Consider the following 17,660-nt stretch of genomic DNA (forward strand, 5'->3'; position numbering starts at 1 on the left):
TTCCTTGCTGGGGTTACCTAGACAGTGAGTGGAACATGAATCTGACTGAGGGAGCGAGGGAGCATTGTAGCCTCTGCCATTCAGCTATTAAAAGATTCAAGTTAAATATGATCTGGGCATGTGGATAAGTGAAAAGGGATGACGAGTTTTATATATTTAAGAAGCTACATCCATGAATCATCAAGCACTGTAGAGTGATATGAATAGTATTAATTAATCTCACAATAAACTTCCATGTGCTCATAAATCACTGCTTGCCTACTGCTTACACTTGCTAACAGTGTTTTGGCCTTACCCATTTTTTTTAAATATTAAAAAGCTGTCTAAGCAAGGAATCCCACTAGAAACTTATCCAAGGAGTGGGGAGGGAATCTTCACTGAAGGCATAAGGTGTGGTTTACTGGAGCAAATGCATTTTAAAGAAAAGACTTGGGTTATACAACTGTTCTTGTAACTGCATATAACCAAGCCAATGGCTCATTACATAAAGAGGGTGGTATTGGACATTTACTGTGCTTTCAATTTTGACCACTCCCTGTATTTCCCATCCATATAAATGAAAACTCACAAACATCTATTTGGTGAGGCAGCTATCTAGTTGTCATCATTTGAAGGGAAAGAAGATTTAAGCCTCAATCATGTGAATTTTTCCAAAGCCACTCAGCAGGTTTTGATAAACTATTAAAAGAGAGAGAGAGAGATGATAAAATAAATGATTTTATTTTGCACCAATGGATAAGGAATGCTTTTCAGGTTTTCTGCCTTAGGCTCCAAAGTTTTCAGAGCAATCTGTTCAATTTATAGCACGTGGTTCCCACTTGCAGCAGGGTTACATACAGGATCCATGTGATCTTGCTCCTTCTCTTCCCTCAGCACCCTGCCTGCACTGTACCTGACAAACCTTCTCTGCACAGTTTACACAACTTGTAGCAACTTGGTGCTATCAAAGAAAAACCCCCAGTTAAAATCTCAAAGGAGTAACCATATGCAAGACATCTCTTCCTTCCCCACCACCCTGGCACGTTCATTTCTACTCAGAAGTAAGCCACAGGCTTAAAGCCTGGCAGACAAAATAAAAAAGAAAAGAAAAAGGCAATGGGGAGATAGGTAGAAAACAAACATTACAGTAGTGTTCTTTCTGGCGATAGTGGGGATGCAAGCTTCCTACAGCTGGCCAAAGGATGGGGCCAGACTGGGCATCCTCATGCTGTGCAATTATTTAATATAGGTAAGGGTGCAAATCTCCAATTAGTCCTCCAGAACAAAATCCTTTGCCGTCTGCTTAAATTCTTTGCTGTCTGGGCAACAGGGAGGGCAATGACAACCCTGACATTTTGCCCTTGGGCAGCATATGGACAGAAACTGATTTCCAAATGCCCCAATTGTTCCCAACAATGAGAGGCTTTCATTACCCCAGCAGTTGAAACCTCACTTCTTCTCCCACTCCCCTCCCCAGACTGCATAGCCAGAACTACAGGATCTGATAGGGTGGACATATGATTTCAGCCCAATGAAGCACTGCTGGTACATCATGGCAAGCCACGTCTCACGGCTTGTTGCTCCCGGCTGCAGGGAGGATTGAGAGAGGTGTAAGCAATTTACTAGCATGTACCAACATGCCACTAATGCATGCTAAACTCTGAATGGTCGCTCAACGAATATGCTAGACAAAGAGAAGCTCATGAGAGTGTTGTAGGGTTTCCGTTGCAAGGAAGAGGCCTTTCTAGCAGCCACCTACCTAAAAAACGACCCCCTCTGAAATGTTTAACAGAATAGAATCAACAGAATAGAATTACTTCTCAACACCCACCCTCCAAAAGCCAGTCCTCCCAGCAGTCAGTAAGTACTGAAATACTTTTTACATTACACTTGATTTTAGCCAATACACTAAGAGGTGATAATTACTTTCAGTTGGTGGGATTTCCATTCTGGCACAAATGGAGCTAGATGAGGGCGAAAATATAAAACAATGTTTTTTAAAGCATACTGACTCAATTATATAGCATAGTTTACAGTTCTATAAAATAGCGCTATTTTTGCAAGCCAACATCACTTGCCATAAAGCATCTGTGCTTCAGTCTAATAAACGGTTGATAGGGTATATAACTGTGATCAAATTGTCCCGTTGTTAACTACTGTAAAAGCTACTTCTAAAAAGTCAGCAGCGTTGCACTTGAAAGCATGGTTTTGTTATACACTGCCATAGCCGAACTTTTTACAAGTTCTCGCTTACTCCTTGGCATATAAAAAACCCCCAATAAGGAACAAAGAAATGCATTCTATTGCCTTTAGGCAAGTAGTAGAAATTAGATTAATGCACTGTCTTTTAAAAAATTTAACTGGTGCATTTTAAGTATCTTGTTATGTAAGCAGCTGCTTTATTTTAAAAGTTTATTGACTACATATTACTGAAAATTGCAGTCACTGCCCTAGCTTGCAGTTTGGTCACTCATCATGCACTGATAAGCATTTGAGTATCTGCTCTCTAAAAGGGCATATTCCTATATGTGAAACCCATTATCCAAGTATGGATCCTTATAGAGGTATGAGAGAGATATTGGCAGGCTTAAGAGAAGCCCAAGGTTTGCAGAAGTATAACAAACCCAAAGGAGACCCACTGAAAACAGTCCCATGAGAACTGAGCATGCCCAGTGGGCATGGAGTGCTGATGGATCTGTTGGGAGGGGGAGTGGTTGGTTGGCTGGCTGCCTGAACAGGAGCATGCCACACTGCACCAATCTGTTGCAGCTTCCACCTGTTTCTCATAATACTAAATCTGACAAAGTAACCTGACTCCATGGGAATGAAATGCTAAAGACATTACGGCATCCATCACTGACACAGTATTCTAAAAATTTTGTTTCAGTGTAGATGTATTATGAGAAGAATGTTCCATACGGGGGGAAAGGGAGAAAATAAACCTTAACGCTATGAAAAGTTGGGCAATCTAGTTGTTTCTGTATGTTTATGAATAGAATGAAATAAAGATTATGGAATTATTATTTAACTGATTGCACTATGTTGTGACAGATGCCAACAGAAGGCATCACTGCAGAAACTTCAACATGCCTCAAAACGTTTACAACGCAGGACAACGAGCTGATACTTTTAAGAGCAGATTCGATGATATATTAGTAGTAACTCCTCTGACTTTGCATCAAGAAAACCAGTGACAAAAAAAGAAACATTATAGCATTTGGACCTTTTAAGTTTTTTTGGGGGGGAAGAAAAAGTATGAGGAACATGACAGAGGTGTACAAAATTAGGAACGGTGTGAAGAAATTGAACAGAAGTTTCCTTCCTCTCTCATACTACTAGAACCTGGGATAATCCAGTGAAACTGAATATTGAAAGGTTCAGGGGAAAAACAAAAGGAGGCATTTCACGCAGGACATAATTATAATCTAAGGAATTTGCACAAGCCATATTAATGGCCATGAACCTGGATAGCTTTAGGGCAGGCATAGGCAAATTCGTCCCTCCAGATGTTTTGGGACTACAACTCCCATTATCCCTGACCACTGGTCCTGTTAGCTAGGGATGATAGGAATTGTATTCCCAAAACATCTGGAGGGCTAAGTTTGCCTATGCCTGCTTTAGTAAAGGTAAAGGGACCCCTGACCCTCAGGTCCAGTCGTGTCCGACTCTGGGGTTGCGGCGCTCATCTCGCTCTATAGGCCGAGGGAGCCGGCGTTTGTCCGCAGACAGCCTCCGGGTCATGTGGCCACCATGACTAAGCCGCTTCTGGCAAACCAGAGCAGTGCACGGAAACACCATTTACCTGCTCTGGTTTGCCAGAGCGGTACCTATTTATCTACTTGCACTTTGACGTGCTTTCGAACTGCTAGGTGGGCAGGAGCTGGGACCGAGCAACGGGAGCTCACCCCATCACAGGGATTTGAACCTCCGACCTTCTGATCAGCAAGACCTAGTCTCTGTGGTTTAACCCACAGCGCCACCTGGGTCCCTACTGGGTGCCTGCTTTAGGGTTAGACAATTCCATGGAGGAAAAGGCTACGGTATCAATGGCCACAAGCCATGGTGGCTGTGTAGTACTGGAGACAGGATGGCCACAGCTAATCCAAAGAAGAAAGGGCGGCACTTTCTGACTAAACTCATTACTTGAAAGCAAATAATCTTTTCATTTCTCTCTTTCTCTCCTATTTAGTTAGATCGATACTCACATCGCTTCAACAGCTCAGGGAGGAATTTGATCCTCACATTCTCTGTTAAAGAGCAACAGAACAAATCCTCCATTTCCCCATGTCTGCAGATGGTAAGAAGTATTGCAATATCTTCCATCTAAAACTGTGGAGGGCATTAACTGAAACCCGAGATGGGTGAGAGCTTTCTAGAGTGTATTTACTCAAAACCATTAAATAATTTTCAAAGCACAATATTCCAGGGACAGTCTGCTGCAGCAGCCAGAGACAGATCACTCTGCATGTACACCACACCTATCAGTCTGAATTCCTGCTTAGAAGCACACTTTCCAGATCCATCATCCGTGAAAGTAGTTTTCTGGGGGTGGGTGGGGGGGGCATATGTATGAATCATCTGCAGTACCCTATGGTATCAGGTATTTGGTTTAGCCATGCTGGGTTGAATTTGTTCTAGCACTGCAAGCATATTTTTGGTAATCTTTCCTCTGGCAGAGACAACACCTTGAAACGATAATTTAAAATGTGTAACTGAACTCTTACTTCTCCTGGGAGACTTTAAGTTTCAACTCCTTAGAAGACTGAAGGAGTGTATAAAGGCACACTTAATATAGTTCACAAAAGTTTGTTCTGAAAATAATTATGATCAGATGTTCTATGATGCCCCCAAATAGAGTTCAGGGTACTGCTTGGACAGCCCTAATAAGACTTTTTAAATTGGAAGAACTTAGATGCACCCAGATTCAGGTAGGTAGCCGTGTTGGTCTGACTCAGTCAAAATAAATAATATTTTTTAAAAAAATTAAAAATTGTCCAGTAGTAGGTCTCTAAGAATTCTTACTGTTATCTTCTCAGTTTTCACTACAGCAGAACTGAGATTTTAACAATTCTCTATGCTCTATAATATGAACCCCAAATATCAGTGTGGTTTTCTTTGTTCAAATATATGGGAATCTAACCACAAGTGTGAACAGCTGATTTAAAGGGGACTTTTCAGTTTTAACTCAATGAACGTTCTTACAAAATCGACTCAAGGCTGCCAGCAGTCAATGGAGTAATACCTGAGCGAAGAGGAAAGTGTACTGTCAGCTGCATAAAGTAGAGAGCACATTTTCCCCTATGATAGGGACAAGTATATCTAATATCCGAGTTCAGTGTCAATACCATGTAGAACAAAGCAATATTGCTGCTTCATAATGGTCAGAAGCCATCGCTACACATAGTCCTGCAAATCAGCAATGTCCCCTCTCGCAACGACCTCGTGATGCTTCCAAACAGTTCTATCTGCTGTATCATATCATAATACTGCATAATATTCTCACACATTAAAACAGAAGAGGTGTGCATCCAGATTCTTTGGTTGTTTACTGTGTCCCACTGTGTTCAATAGGGTTTACTCACAGCTAGGTATGCCTGAGATTGCATTCTGAATCTCAAAAGACACAGCAATACTTGCACTTTGTAGGTAGAAATGGGGAGGGATTCAGGTGCAATGAATGCTAAAATAAAAGCTGTGTTTGAATAAGGCAAGAGAAATCTCCAAGGTGAGTACATAGAACAAGATAGGAATTCATATCCTAGAACAGGCGGGGGAACCTCAGGCCTAGGGGCGAACTTTAGGCCTCCAGTCCACTCTATCTGGCCTACAGAACTCTCTCCAGGCCACATCACCAGCCCTGAGAGATTTTGCCCAGTTGAAATATGTCTTTGAGCTCTGATAATCCCTCTTACTTATCCACAGGGAAGACAGAGAGGTGCATGTGTAGAAATTAGGCTACTGTAAAAGTTACCATTGTTCCTTCACCCACTTTTGACTCTGATCCTATCTATCATTGACATGTGGCCCTCAGAACATTCCCTAGAAAGGAATATGGCCCTCAGGCTGAAAAGGGTTCCCCACCTTTGACTTAAAATCTGTGTCATTTTGTCCCTTCCACTCATTTCAGTGGGAGGATTCACAAACTCTGAGGTTCTCCAACGCTATCATAGCAAAACTCTGAGGGACTACCTAGGACAAATTATTTTTTAAAAGAAGAAGTTAAGCAATTAGGTTGGCAACTTCCACTTTTGTTCAAAGGGGTCATGAGAAAAGGTGTTTTGAACAATTAGACTTGTAAGCTCCCTAGGGAAGCCAATTGCCCATGGAAGATAGAGGATGCCCAATGGCCCATAGAAAATGCAAATGGGAAGCACATAGCTAAGGGAGTTTTGTGCATGAGTTTACCAAAATTCAAACAATATGCTTTATAAACAAATCAATTTAAAACATTTTGTTTTAAAAACAAATCTTCCCCCTGCATAAGCATGTCTGTATTTTGTAAATTGCAACTCTGAACACTTTCAGTACTCTTCAGACCTGATCACAGGATTCCTCAGTTTTCAGGGCAAGTCAGCCCTTCATTGGACCCCACTGAGATGAAATTTGCAACTGTGTGAAAATACTAGGATTGCCCAGAAAATTATAATCAGGCAGTTTTAATTCAGGCAGGAATTCTACCAGCACTGGAGAATGTTTTGCCTGCCATGTAAAGCTAGTAATGGTTTTTTTTAAAAAAAGGACTTGTCCAAAGTCCTGGTGTAAGGGGTACACAGCATGTTTCTACCTACCTCATCCAAAGAAACAGTAACATCTGGAGAAAACATATTGTCTAAACAGTACCAGTGCAAATATAACCATTCATGATATTAATAATAGTAATTTAAACCTCCTTATATACTAATAGGCTTGGTGTGGACCTCAGCAACTGTTTGAAATATTTGTAAAAAATTATTTAACATCTGTGATAGATATTCTGTTTTGCATGTAGAAGACCCCAGGTTCAATTTCCTAGCGTCTCCAGGTGGGGCTAGGAATCACCTAGGGAGTTTGATGTAGCACAAAGAGAGGAAGTAACCATCTTCATACAAAAGAGCATTTGTTGTTGTTCAGTCGTTCAGTCGTGTCCGACTCTTCGTGACCCCATGGACCACAGCACGCCAGGCACCCCTATCCTTCACTGCCTCTCGCAGTTTGGCCAAACTCATGTTAGTAGCTTCGAGAACACTGTCCAACCATCTCATCCTCTGTCGTCCCCTTCTCCTTGTGCCCGCCATCTTTCCCAACATCAGGGTCTTTTCCAGGGAGTCTTCCCTTCTCATGAGGTGGCCAAAGTACTGGAGCCAGTGTGCATTGTGCAAAACAACAACAACCAGTTGCTGGGAATCTCAAGTGGGGAGAGTGCAATTGCATTCAGGCCCTGCTTGTGGAATTTTTGTAGGGATCTGGTTGGCCACTGAGAGAACACAATATTGGACTATATGGGCCATTCGCCCGATCCAGCATGGCTGATTTTATATTCTGATCTTACAATATCCATATTCTTTTCCTTTTACTTTGGCTGCCTAACTTTTATACAGGAATGGTAGAGACCTGTGTATATTCTTTGTTTTGTCACAGGGTTTGGCATTTTTCTTACTATTCTTGCGGTATGTTGTGGTTGTTCAGTCGTTCAGTCGTGTCCGACTCTTCGTGACCCCATGGACCAGAGCACGCCAGGCACTCCTATCCTTCACTGCCTCTTGCAGTTTGGTCAAACTCATGTTAGTAGCTTCGAGAACACTGTCCATCCATCTCATCCTCTGTCGTCCCCTTCTCCTTGTGCCCTCCATCTTTCCCAACATCAGGGTCTTTTCTAGGGAGTCTTCTCTTCTCATGAGGTGGCCAAAGTACTGGAGCCTCAGCTTCAGGATCTGTCCTTCTAGTGAGCACTCACGGCTGATTTCTTTAAGAATGGATAGGTTTGATCTTCTTGCAGTCCATGGGACTCTCAAGAGTCTCCTCCAGCACCATAATTCAAAAGCATCAATTCTTCGGTGATCAGCCTTCTTTAAAAGAGCATACCGGTATATAAGCAAGCAAAGAGGGCAAGATAAAAATCTTACCTCTTAAATATATTATCTTGAACAGGTTTTGCTTTAAAATCAATTAAGCAGCGTAACATCAGACCAAATATCCATCTACTCCAGCATCTTGCCTGCAGTGGCAGCCACCTAGTTGTCAGAAGGAAGCTCATAGCAAATTGCTGCTCTATTGTACAGTATTAGGGTGCAGCTGCCAGACCAACCCTTCCTCATTGTTCATCAATTCCTTTGCCCAACCTCTTCTTCTGCCTAGAGTAGCAAAAGCAGGAGATAGAGAAAAGCAAGCAAAGGGACCTGTGGAAGAAGGTGGCCATAGGGACAACTTTTACAGCTCTCTTTCAAGAACAAAATATGCAGGATCCCCAGTTTGTGATCTGACAGCCCTATTTGTAGCCCATAACTATATATATGGAATCTTTGTTCAGAGGCAAAAGCCATAAAACCATGAATTTGTCCCATTTAAACCTTTTTTGTAAAAAGCAATTGTCTTCTAAAATGCAACGAAAACCATTTTTAAAAATTTCATTGGTGCACACAAGAGACATAAGAATTGTGTTATTTAAAATGCAATAAAAATCATTATAAAGGATACAACAGTTATCACACTATTCCGTGGCAATGTATGCTGTATGTTGCTTACATTTTCTTTTGCTTGCCTTGATCCTAAAAGGTAAAGGGACCCCTGACCATTAGGTCCAGTCGCGGATGACTCTGGGGTTGTGCGCTCATCTCGCTCTATAGGCCGAGGGAGCCAGCGTCTGTTCGCAGACAGCTTCCGGGTCATGTGGCCGGCATGACTAAGCCGCTTCTGGTGAACCAGAGCAGCACACGCAAACGCCATTTACCTTCCCGCAGGAATGGTACCTATTTATCTACTTGCACTTGACGTGCTTTCGTACTGCTAGGTGGGCAGAAGCTAGGACCGAGCAACGGGAGCCCACCCCTTTGTGGGGATTTGAACCGCCGACCTTCTGATCGGCAAGCCCTAGGCTCTGTGGTTTAGACCACAGTGCCACCCGCGTCCTACATCCAATCAATTCTATGGGATGATCCTGGGTTCTAGCAATTTTGAAAGAATTTCTATACATTCTCTCCACAAAGTTAGCATTGTGTTCTCCATTAATTGTAGATTCTTTTTTTGTTTTTGTTTCTAAATTAAAATGACCCAATATGGCATGCATGGGATTGCTGCCTTACAAAGGGAATATATCCTATAGAAATCAAAGGGCATTACTTCTGAGAACAAGTTTTTTTTAAAAAAAAAAAAAAACCGAGAAAAGATTTTAAAGAGAAAAGTTTTTAAAGTCTATTTACATGGAAAGAGTTACAAACCCCTGATCACTTTTTCCAGCTCTATCACCTCTTTTCAAAATGTGGCAATTGTGAATAGCAGAATAAATGTGTTATATATTTAAATATGATGGTGTGCATCACTGAGACCAGAGGATATTTAGCTCTGTCCGCCTAGGTACTCAGTGAAGCACCAGTCCAGACCAATGAAGGGAGCTGCTAACATCCATAGAGACTCCATTCCAGTCTCCATGAAGCCAATCCACTCTATGATCAGTTGTGAGGGTCACTATCTTATATTAGGTGAGAAACCTGAGCAGAGATGCTGCTGGTATACCACCCACCCCACTGCCCAGCAGCCTCCCTGACTGAGCTGATGAAGGATAGCTCAGAGATGGTATCTGAAGAATCCCCTCCACTGTTGTGCTGGGTGGACTACTGTACTGTGCTCTGCGCGGGGCTGCCCTTGAAGACTATTCGGAAGCTGCAACTAGTGCAAAGTGCAGGCTGCTGGCAGGCAAAACATCTGGTGGGCAATTTGGTATCATTAGCAAGTGTGATTACCTCATTGTACACTGCTGACTGCAAATCATTAATTACCACCACCTGCAATGTAAATCCTTATGGGATATCAGTGCTCAATTCTCTCCATCGTGAAAGCTCTCCATCTGGCCGCACCTTTAGCTTGCCAATAAGCAATCCATAAAATGATCTGTCCGCTTAATCAAGGACTGCTACATTTTCTTAGCAGCCTTGGGTTTCCTTAGAAGTTTTTCATGAACCCAACTATATCAATGCCTACTGGGCCATCACAGCAGAAAAGCAAAGCAGTGTGCAGGAATCTTTAGCTTTCTAGCCAAAAAAAGCATATGAAACAGGGACTGGGGTAGTTTATGAAGCATATGGAACTCTCAGATGGCTCTAAGAACAGCTCAGGAAAGAGATACAGAAATAGCTCTTGATAAGCAATGCATTTGCATATATGGAGGCACTCTTGAGAGCCGTCTCCCCTTGCCAATTCCTTCTTCCAACCCCATAGTGGGGCTGGGGGGGGGGAGCCTGGAAAAAGGGAGCTAGCAACAGCAATCTCCAAAGGGTACCTAATGAGGAGTCTCGTGAGCCTAGCTCAGAGAGGAAGGGAACACTATGTCTAGAATTCAGTGATGAGAATAAAGCATTTGCAGAGACTTGAATGGGATGGGAAGAAACTGCCAATAGGTTTTGAAGGAGAGCAGAAGGTGAGTACTGTATAGAGAGGATCTGGATAGGAAAAAGAGTAAAGCAATAGGAGGCAGTGCCATGCAGTGGGGAAAGCGTTATGTTTGGGAACAGGGCTGTCAGTAAGGTAGTTTACAGCTTTTCACTTTGCATGCAACTCTTGCATCTGGTAACGCCAACACCCCCCACCATAAAACCTTCTGCATGTCAGCTCCCAGTGTCCAAATCACATGCTCTATCAAAGCACACTGACTGCTTATATATCAGTCACTAGACGGATATTAGCACAACACAGATGTGACTTTCTAAATTTTTACCAATTTGAAGTGCATATGGCAACCACCAACTAGGAACATGAAGAATTCCTTTTTAAGTACACAGCTGGCAGCGCTAGAAGCAGATGGCTCATAAGACAGCACACTCTCGTTCTCCCATTTTCCACCGTGTACTTCCTCTACCAGCTTTCATAATGGTATGCATGTAACATTACTTCTCCTTTCTACATGCTATCAAAAGGTACAGCTTAACACCCTTGTCATTTACATATATATTCATCAGACATCACAACACTGATTCTTATAATTAGCCCAACCCATTACTTCTAACTGTTTTTGATTCTAGATTCTCGGACTAAGACAATGGATTTAAGACTAGACAAATGAAACCCATACCTGAGCAAAAACTATTTGGGGTGCGTGTGGAATCAGTTACTGCGTGATCATATCCTGGAGGCATAAACCTTTCTGGCAAGCAAGGTAGGTACAAACATTAAAAGCTGTGTTTGTTTTTTAAGTAAACAAGACTATATATAAAACACACACAGAGAGAGAGAGAGAGAGAGAGAGACTCGTACCTTGGAAGTAGAATGGAATCTGCTCCGGAAGTCCGTTCAACTTCCAATGTGATGGCCTGGGAGTCAGACTCTGATGCTCAACCTGAGGGATCCCAGCCTGCACAGGATTCCCCGCCTCCAGAACCAGCTGAGCCGGGGCCAGGGCTTGAGCCTGAAGGATCCCCACCTGTGCTGGATCCCCAGGTGCAGGCATCAGCAGAGTCTGCTCTGGCTCCTGATGGGAGGGAGGACCCATTGCCTGCAGGTGCTCCACTCCCAGCCTCTTCAGAGGAAGCTGAGGCAGCCCCTGGGTCCAGTAACCCACCAGCCTCTCCTGAGCTACAGAGGCTCAGGGCAGAGAGGCGAAGAGGGCTAAGTGCCTACAGGAGGAGAAGAAGAAGAAGAAGAGTTTGGATTTGATATCCCGCTTTTCACTACCCGAAGGAGTCTCAAAGCGGCTAACATTCTCCTTTCCCTTCCTCCCCCACAACAAACACTCTGTGGGGTGAGTGGGGCTGAGAGACTTCAGAGAAGTGTGACTAGCCCAAGGTCACCCAGCAGCTGCATGTGGAGGAGTGGAGACACGAACCCGGTTCCCCAGATAACGAGTCTACCGCTCTTAACCACTACACCACACTGGAGTGCTCGCCTCCAGAGGATCGGGGCCGCCCTAAGCATAGGGCCAGATAAAAGCCAGCCTGACCCAGCCCACGTTGCGTGAGCAACTTAGTTGCAAGCGTATGCTCAACCTGCAACCTCGTGCCTGCACCTGCCTCGCTCCCCACTGGACTGACCTCCTTTGGACCTCTAGACCCAGGACTGGACTTGGACTACGCTTCACGGACAAACCCCTGGGGCCAGCACATCCAAAATGTTTGGAAACCAAAGTGCAGCTTCTGATAGGCTGCAGGAAGTTCCTGCAGCCAATCGGAAGCTGCGGAAGCCCCATCGGACGTTCGGGTTCCAAAGAACATTCGCAAACAGGAACACTCACTTCCAGGTTTGCAGCGTTCGGGAGCCAAAACGTCCGAGTACCAAGGCGTTCGGGATCCAAGATACGACTGTATATGAATCACGTATTGATTTTTAGAATTTCTGTAAGTATTTTTAAATTATATTTATTTAAAAGAAAATCTGAATATAATACAAGCATGCCAAAGACTAAAATTATAACTTCATCATAAAAATGAATCGTGGCCCTTTTCTCTCACACACAAGTTAAGAGGCTGTTTTCTGTGTAAAAAAGAACTGGGGGAGAAAAATGTCTGGGGACTGGTGAGGTTAAGCATTATGGATGACACAGAAAGCCATGTATTGTATTGTGTTATTGTAGGTAGCCTATGCTATTGGACCCATCACAGGCATACAGTCTTACCAACATCATTAGCTGAAAACATATGGATGATTTTACTCCTATTTATGCTCTCTTAGCTATCCAAAACCTATAATGGGTTCAGTTCTCAAACTGTTGTTGGGAAGTGCCAACAACCTAATGTCAAGCCTCAATGCAACAGGGATGGGTCCCCACCTCTAATTCTCCCCAGCTTCCCATTTGCTAGATAAGGACCCTTTCCCATAATCACAGTGGGTCTTGACTGCCCAGTTGGGAAGGCTTTCAAAATTCAGCATGGTGCCACAATCTATATCCTACCCCTCTGCCTCACAGATGAGGGGCATAGTTGGTGTCAAACACAAATTCTGGATGGCTACCAAAGCCAAACATGGATCATGGATCACTGCCTTGTCGTGGCGAAGGAGCTTGAATAACTCAGGGAGCTTGAATAACCCAGGGAAGCTATGAGCTATGCCATGCAGAGCCACCCAAGATGGACAGGTCATAGCGGAGAGTTTAGACTAAATGTGATCCACCTGGAGAAGGAACTGGCAAGCCACTCCAGTATCCCTGCCAAGAAAACTCCATGGACAAAGACTGTTCTCGAAGCGACTGGCATGAGTTTGGCCAAACTGCGGGAGGCAGTGGAGGATGGGGAGTGCCTGGCGTGCTCTGGTCCATGGGGTCACGAAGAGTCGGACACGACTGAACGACAACAACAACAACCAAAGCCAAACAGAATTTAAGACTCCTGATTCATATCCTTTCATTTGTATAGAGATGGAAAATACAGAAATCTCACTCACATTGTAATATACATATACGCTGCTGAAGTTTGTCATTTCCCAATTTGGATTATGTATGAACTCTGGTAGACCAAAATGCTTCTTTCAATTTGAGGGCACACATTATGGCCCAATTTCATCTGTGGCTGAGATTCTAATAACCCAGTTCCTTCACTCTTCCTATTAGATAAGCTGATGTTGGAGATGGAAGAGATGTTGGAGATAGGGGGTCCTCAGGGGATTGGGAGTGGGACTGGTCCACACGCTATTCCTGATGTCAATGGGTGTGTGAAATGGGTTCACTGAGATTCATATAGGCAAAGGTTAACTTCCCTTTTTTGGGGGGGGGGTAAATAGTTTTGTTTAATCAGACTGAGGAAGAAGGGGCTCACAAATCACATTCAGCAGTGCAAAGAACATGTAGACACATGATCAAAGGGCTTGGATTATGCTCCAAGTTTGTATAAAGGCAGTCTATTAAATTACAAACCAATATGCTTTAAAGCAGTTGGAGTGCATGTGTGTTTAGGGCATGTATACAGATTTCTAAGAGAACTGTGGTCTAAGTTGCCTCAATTTAAATCTAACCACTTGGCTGCCAAGTGATTGGACAAGGTACCTAAACAGTCACACTAAATACGTAAAAGTAATGGGATCCTGAATAGGTAAACTTGCACCAAATGCTATGGTGCTGTTATTCCATTGCACCCATACAGACTTGAGTTCTTCAGTTTTCTCCTAATGCTGCTGAGCTACACCTAGAAAAAGTTCCAGTCTGTATTTAGTATAATTAATAGGAATAAAACTCCCTTCTGGTTTTGTTGCAGTCTGAACTAAGCCCTCTGTTTAAATCAGGGATAAGGAAGCAGTGGCCAGATGTTGCTGGATTCCAATTCTATCATTCCTGCTGGCTGAAGGAAGTCCAGCAACATCTGGAGGGCCATAGATTCCCCACCCCTGGTTTACATGGCCAAGAAAAGGGAAATCCCACTTCAACTATCTGCTTACTCTATGTGAGCAGCTGCAAATACAAGACACACAGGCCAATCCTAGGCATGTTTAATTGGAAGCAAATCTCAATGACTTCCAGAGAACTTACTCCCAAACACTATATGCACAGGATTGCAGCCTTAGGGAGCAACTAATCTCACACTGCAGAAAGTTAAAAAGCAATACTTGTCCAAGTCTTATGAACATCATGCTTGACTATCAAAGTAAAAAATATTTCATCCCTGAAGAAACAAAGGAGCCAGGAGGAACTGTGAATAACTGCAAACTAACAAGACAACTGAAACCATTCTGTAGGGGGCATTCTTTCAAAGCTCACCATATTTCAATGAAGGAAACTATGAGCTGTACGTATCCACCATCATTTGTACTCAGATACATTGAAATTAATGGGCATGACTAACCAAGGTCCACTCATTTCTATAGGTCTACTCTGAGCAAAATTTAAAATACCACCTAATGTAACTGCTTCCTCAACATTAATGTAAAACTATTAGGTCTGCCTGGCTGGCATACTACTGAACAGCAACCCTAACCAAACTTATTTGGAAGCAAGTTCCATTTAAACCAGTGGGATTTACATCTGAGCAAACAACAAGTTCCATCTAACAAAATTCTACTCAGAGTAGACCCACTGAAATTAATGGGCCAGAGCTACTTTTGTGCATCCCTAGTAGCGGATACAACCCACTATCAAAAATTGACTGTAGAGCATAATTTTAAAGGAATAACGCTGTTGTTTGGTTTTGATGCCTACCCTAAGATTACCTTACTGCTGTGTTTCAATGAGAAAGTTCACACAAGTCAGCTAAAATGAACTATTTCCCCCAGACCTTTTGTATTTTTGCATATTTTGCATGTTTCGATACAGGTAATAAGAAAATACCTTTAAATGTATTCATTTTTTAAAATGCAAAGCCTCCAAGAAATACAGAGGAAGTGAATCTTTTAAAGTAAGGAAATAATCAAACTAAATTCTGGAACGAACTATCAGGAGTTACTGAAATCTGCATCTTCCACAAACACCTCGGCATTTGTGTATCATTTTCTTTTTTTTAAATTGCCAGCTGGTCTTTAAGCCTCTTCCTTCGCAAAAAGATGGGGAGCACACCATCTCTTCTCTTATTACCTTGTGGCATTCTCTAACTTTGAAACCAATCACAAGAGTTTTTCATTATCCACATGGACCACATCACACTTCTGGCTCAAATCCTCCAGACTGCATTACAGTCTTATGCTAAGGGCAGATTTGTTTATTTGTTTATTTATAAACACAGCAAATGACACACACACAATATCACATCACCCTTAGCAGCAGAGGGTTGGAAGCAGCAGGCAAGAGAGCCCTCTACACCACAAATGAAACTCATTTTGAGGCTGCACTGGCACCGGGAATGATGTGTTTTGGTGGCGGCTTCTTGATTTTAAGAAAATGTTTCACACACACATACACACACACACACACACACACACAGAGAGAGAGAGAGAGATTCTCAACCCTCCCTTCAAAAGCAGAATCTTCAGCCAATGCTGGTTTTGCAAGACCCCTCTCAACACAAACAAAAGTTCCAGGAAATACTGTGGTAGCTACCATAAGTTGCAGCTGACAAAAGGAAATGGAAAAATGGGAAGGTGCTGAATAGAGGGGGGTGTGGGTTGAGAAGAAAGGCAAAGAGCCTCCGGTCTTTCCCCTAAACTAGTTACTTAAGACACCAACATCAAAATGGTTAGATGGATGAATTACAGAAATTGCATCAGTAAGACCGCCCCACTCCACACACTCCTACCTTTCAGAACACAAAGCAGTGTGGAGTTCAATACAGGATCTGTTGTGCACAGCACCTCTTTCAGGAGCAGATCCTGCACCCGGTGCACATGTTTTAGAATGAAAAATCCTGGAGCTGGAGCTCAAAGCTCAAAGCCTTCTTCAAGTCCCACCTTCGCCCCCGGAGCCCCAACACTGAGTTAGTCTACAAATGCTCGCAATAGGAAAGGAGTGGCACTCTGCACATGCTCGACAGTTGTCTTCTTTAGGGATAGCCTCACGCGCCTCAAGGCTCAGATATGGATTACAGGGCTCAATTAACTCCCGCTCCTCTCCGTTCTCCATCGGATTAGTTACCAAGCCTGCCTGAGTCATGCATCCCGCTGAGGATCCTGGCTACCCACATTGCTCGGAGATGTGGCAAAAGGGGCTGAAGAAGGAGCCATTCCCGTTCCCTGTCCAAGAAGCGGGGGCTGGTACTGCCGGCGCTCCTGGGGCAGGAAAGCCGATAACGGCAGTGATGGCAGAGAACTAGTAAAATGACGCATCTACTCACCCGAGATCTCCGCTTGGGGGACCCCACTCGGGCTGAATCCTTTGGCCCCATAGAGTTGCCGGAGCTCGGCGCAGCTCCTCGGCTTGTTGCCGCCGTCGCTCCGAGCCGACGAGGACGACGCGGCGGCGACGACCCACAGCAGCCAAAATCCCCACGGGAAGAAACGCATCCTGCCCTCGTAGCCCCTAAAAGCCCGCGCCAAAAAGGAAGGGAGAAGAACCTGCAGCGGGCGATCCCAAACCGGCCTCGCTGTGCCGCCGCCTCTCTTTTCTCAAGACAAGGGATCCGGCGGGTTGCGGAGAGGTGAGGGAGACGCGGTCGCTCAGTCCCACCTTCCCTCGGGCATCTCCTCCCTCTGCCTGCCTTCCCAGCTCCGCTTCCAACAAGCAAAGGGGAAAACCCCCAGGGGCGGGCAAGGAACAATGCAACCCCGAGCCAAACGAAGCGGTGCAGGCGGCGCCGCGCGGTGCAAGAGCGCAAGGTGGCCCAGAAAGCCGCGGGGTCAAGTCGCTTCCAAGGTGGGGCGCGAGGGAGGAGAAGCGGCCGAGGGGGCGCACGAGTTTTCACTTCAGTAAAGCGGCGGCTGGAGGGCAGCGCTCGAAAAGCAGATCCCAGGAAATTAAATCCGCGCGCCGGCTGCTGCTCTCACAGCAGAGACACACGGAGAGAAGGATGAGTGTATAAGGGGCAGGTTTGCATAGAAGAACCGATCCGGTTTCCCTCCTTTTTGTGTGTGTAGAATATAAAAATCCTCAGAACTACTGCATGATTATTAAACGACAGGCTGCATCTCTTGACCCGAGGTGGAGTGGG

General features: G+C 44.1%; 1 protein-coding gene across 1 annotated transcript in view; it reads right to left on the bottom strand.

The window, feature by feature from the left end:
- GPC1 (glypican 1) overlaps nt 1–17,016 on the bottom strand; it is a 190,339-nt gene extending 173,323 nt beyond the window's left edge. Inside the window, exon 1 of the mRNA XM_033150210.1 lies at nt 16,848–17,016. Coding sequence (XP_033006101.1) covers nt 16,848–17,016 — 169 coding nt within the window. The remainder of the gene's footprint in view (nt 1–16,847) is intronic.
- Between the last annotated feature and the right edge of the window lie 644 nt (nt 17,017–17,660).

The sequence above is a fragment of the Lacerta agilis genome, chromosome 5 (assembly GCF_009819535.1).
Source record: "Lacerta agilis isolate rLacAgi1 chromosome 5, rLacAgi1.pri, whole genome shotgun sequence".
Classification (NCBI taxonomy): domain Eukaryota; kingdom Metazoa; phylum Chordata; class Lepidosauria; order Squamata; family Lacertidae; genus Lacerta; species Lacerta agilis.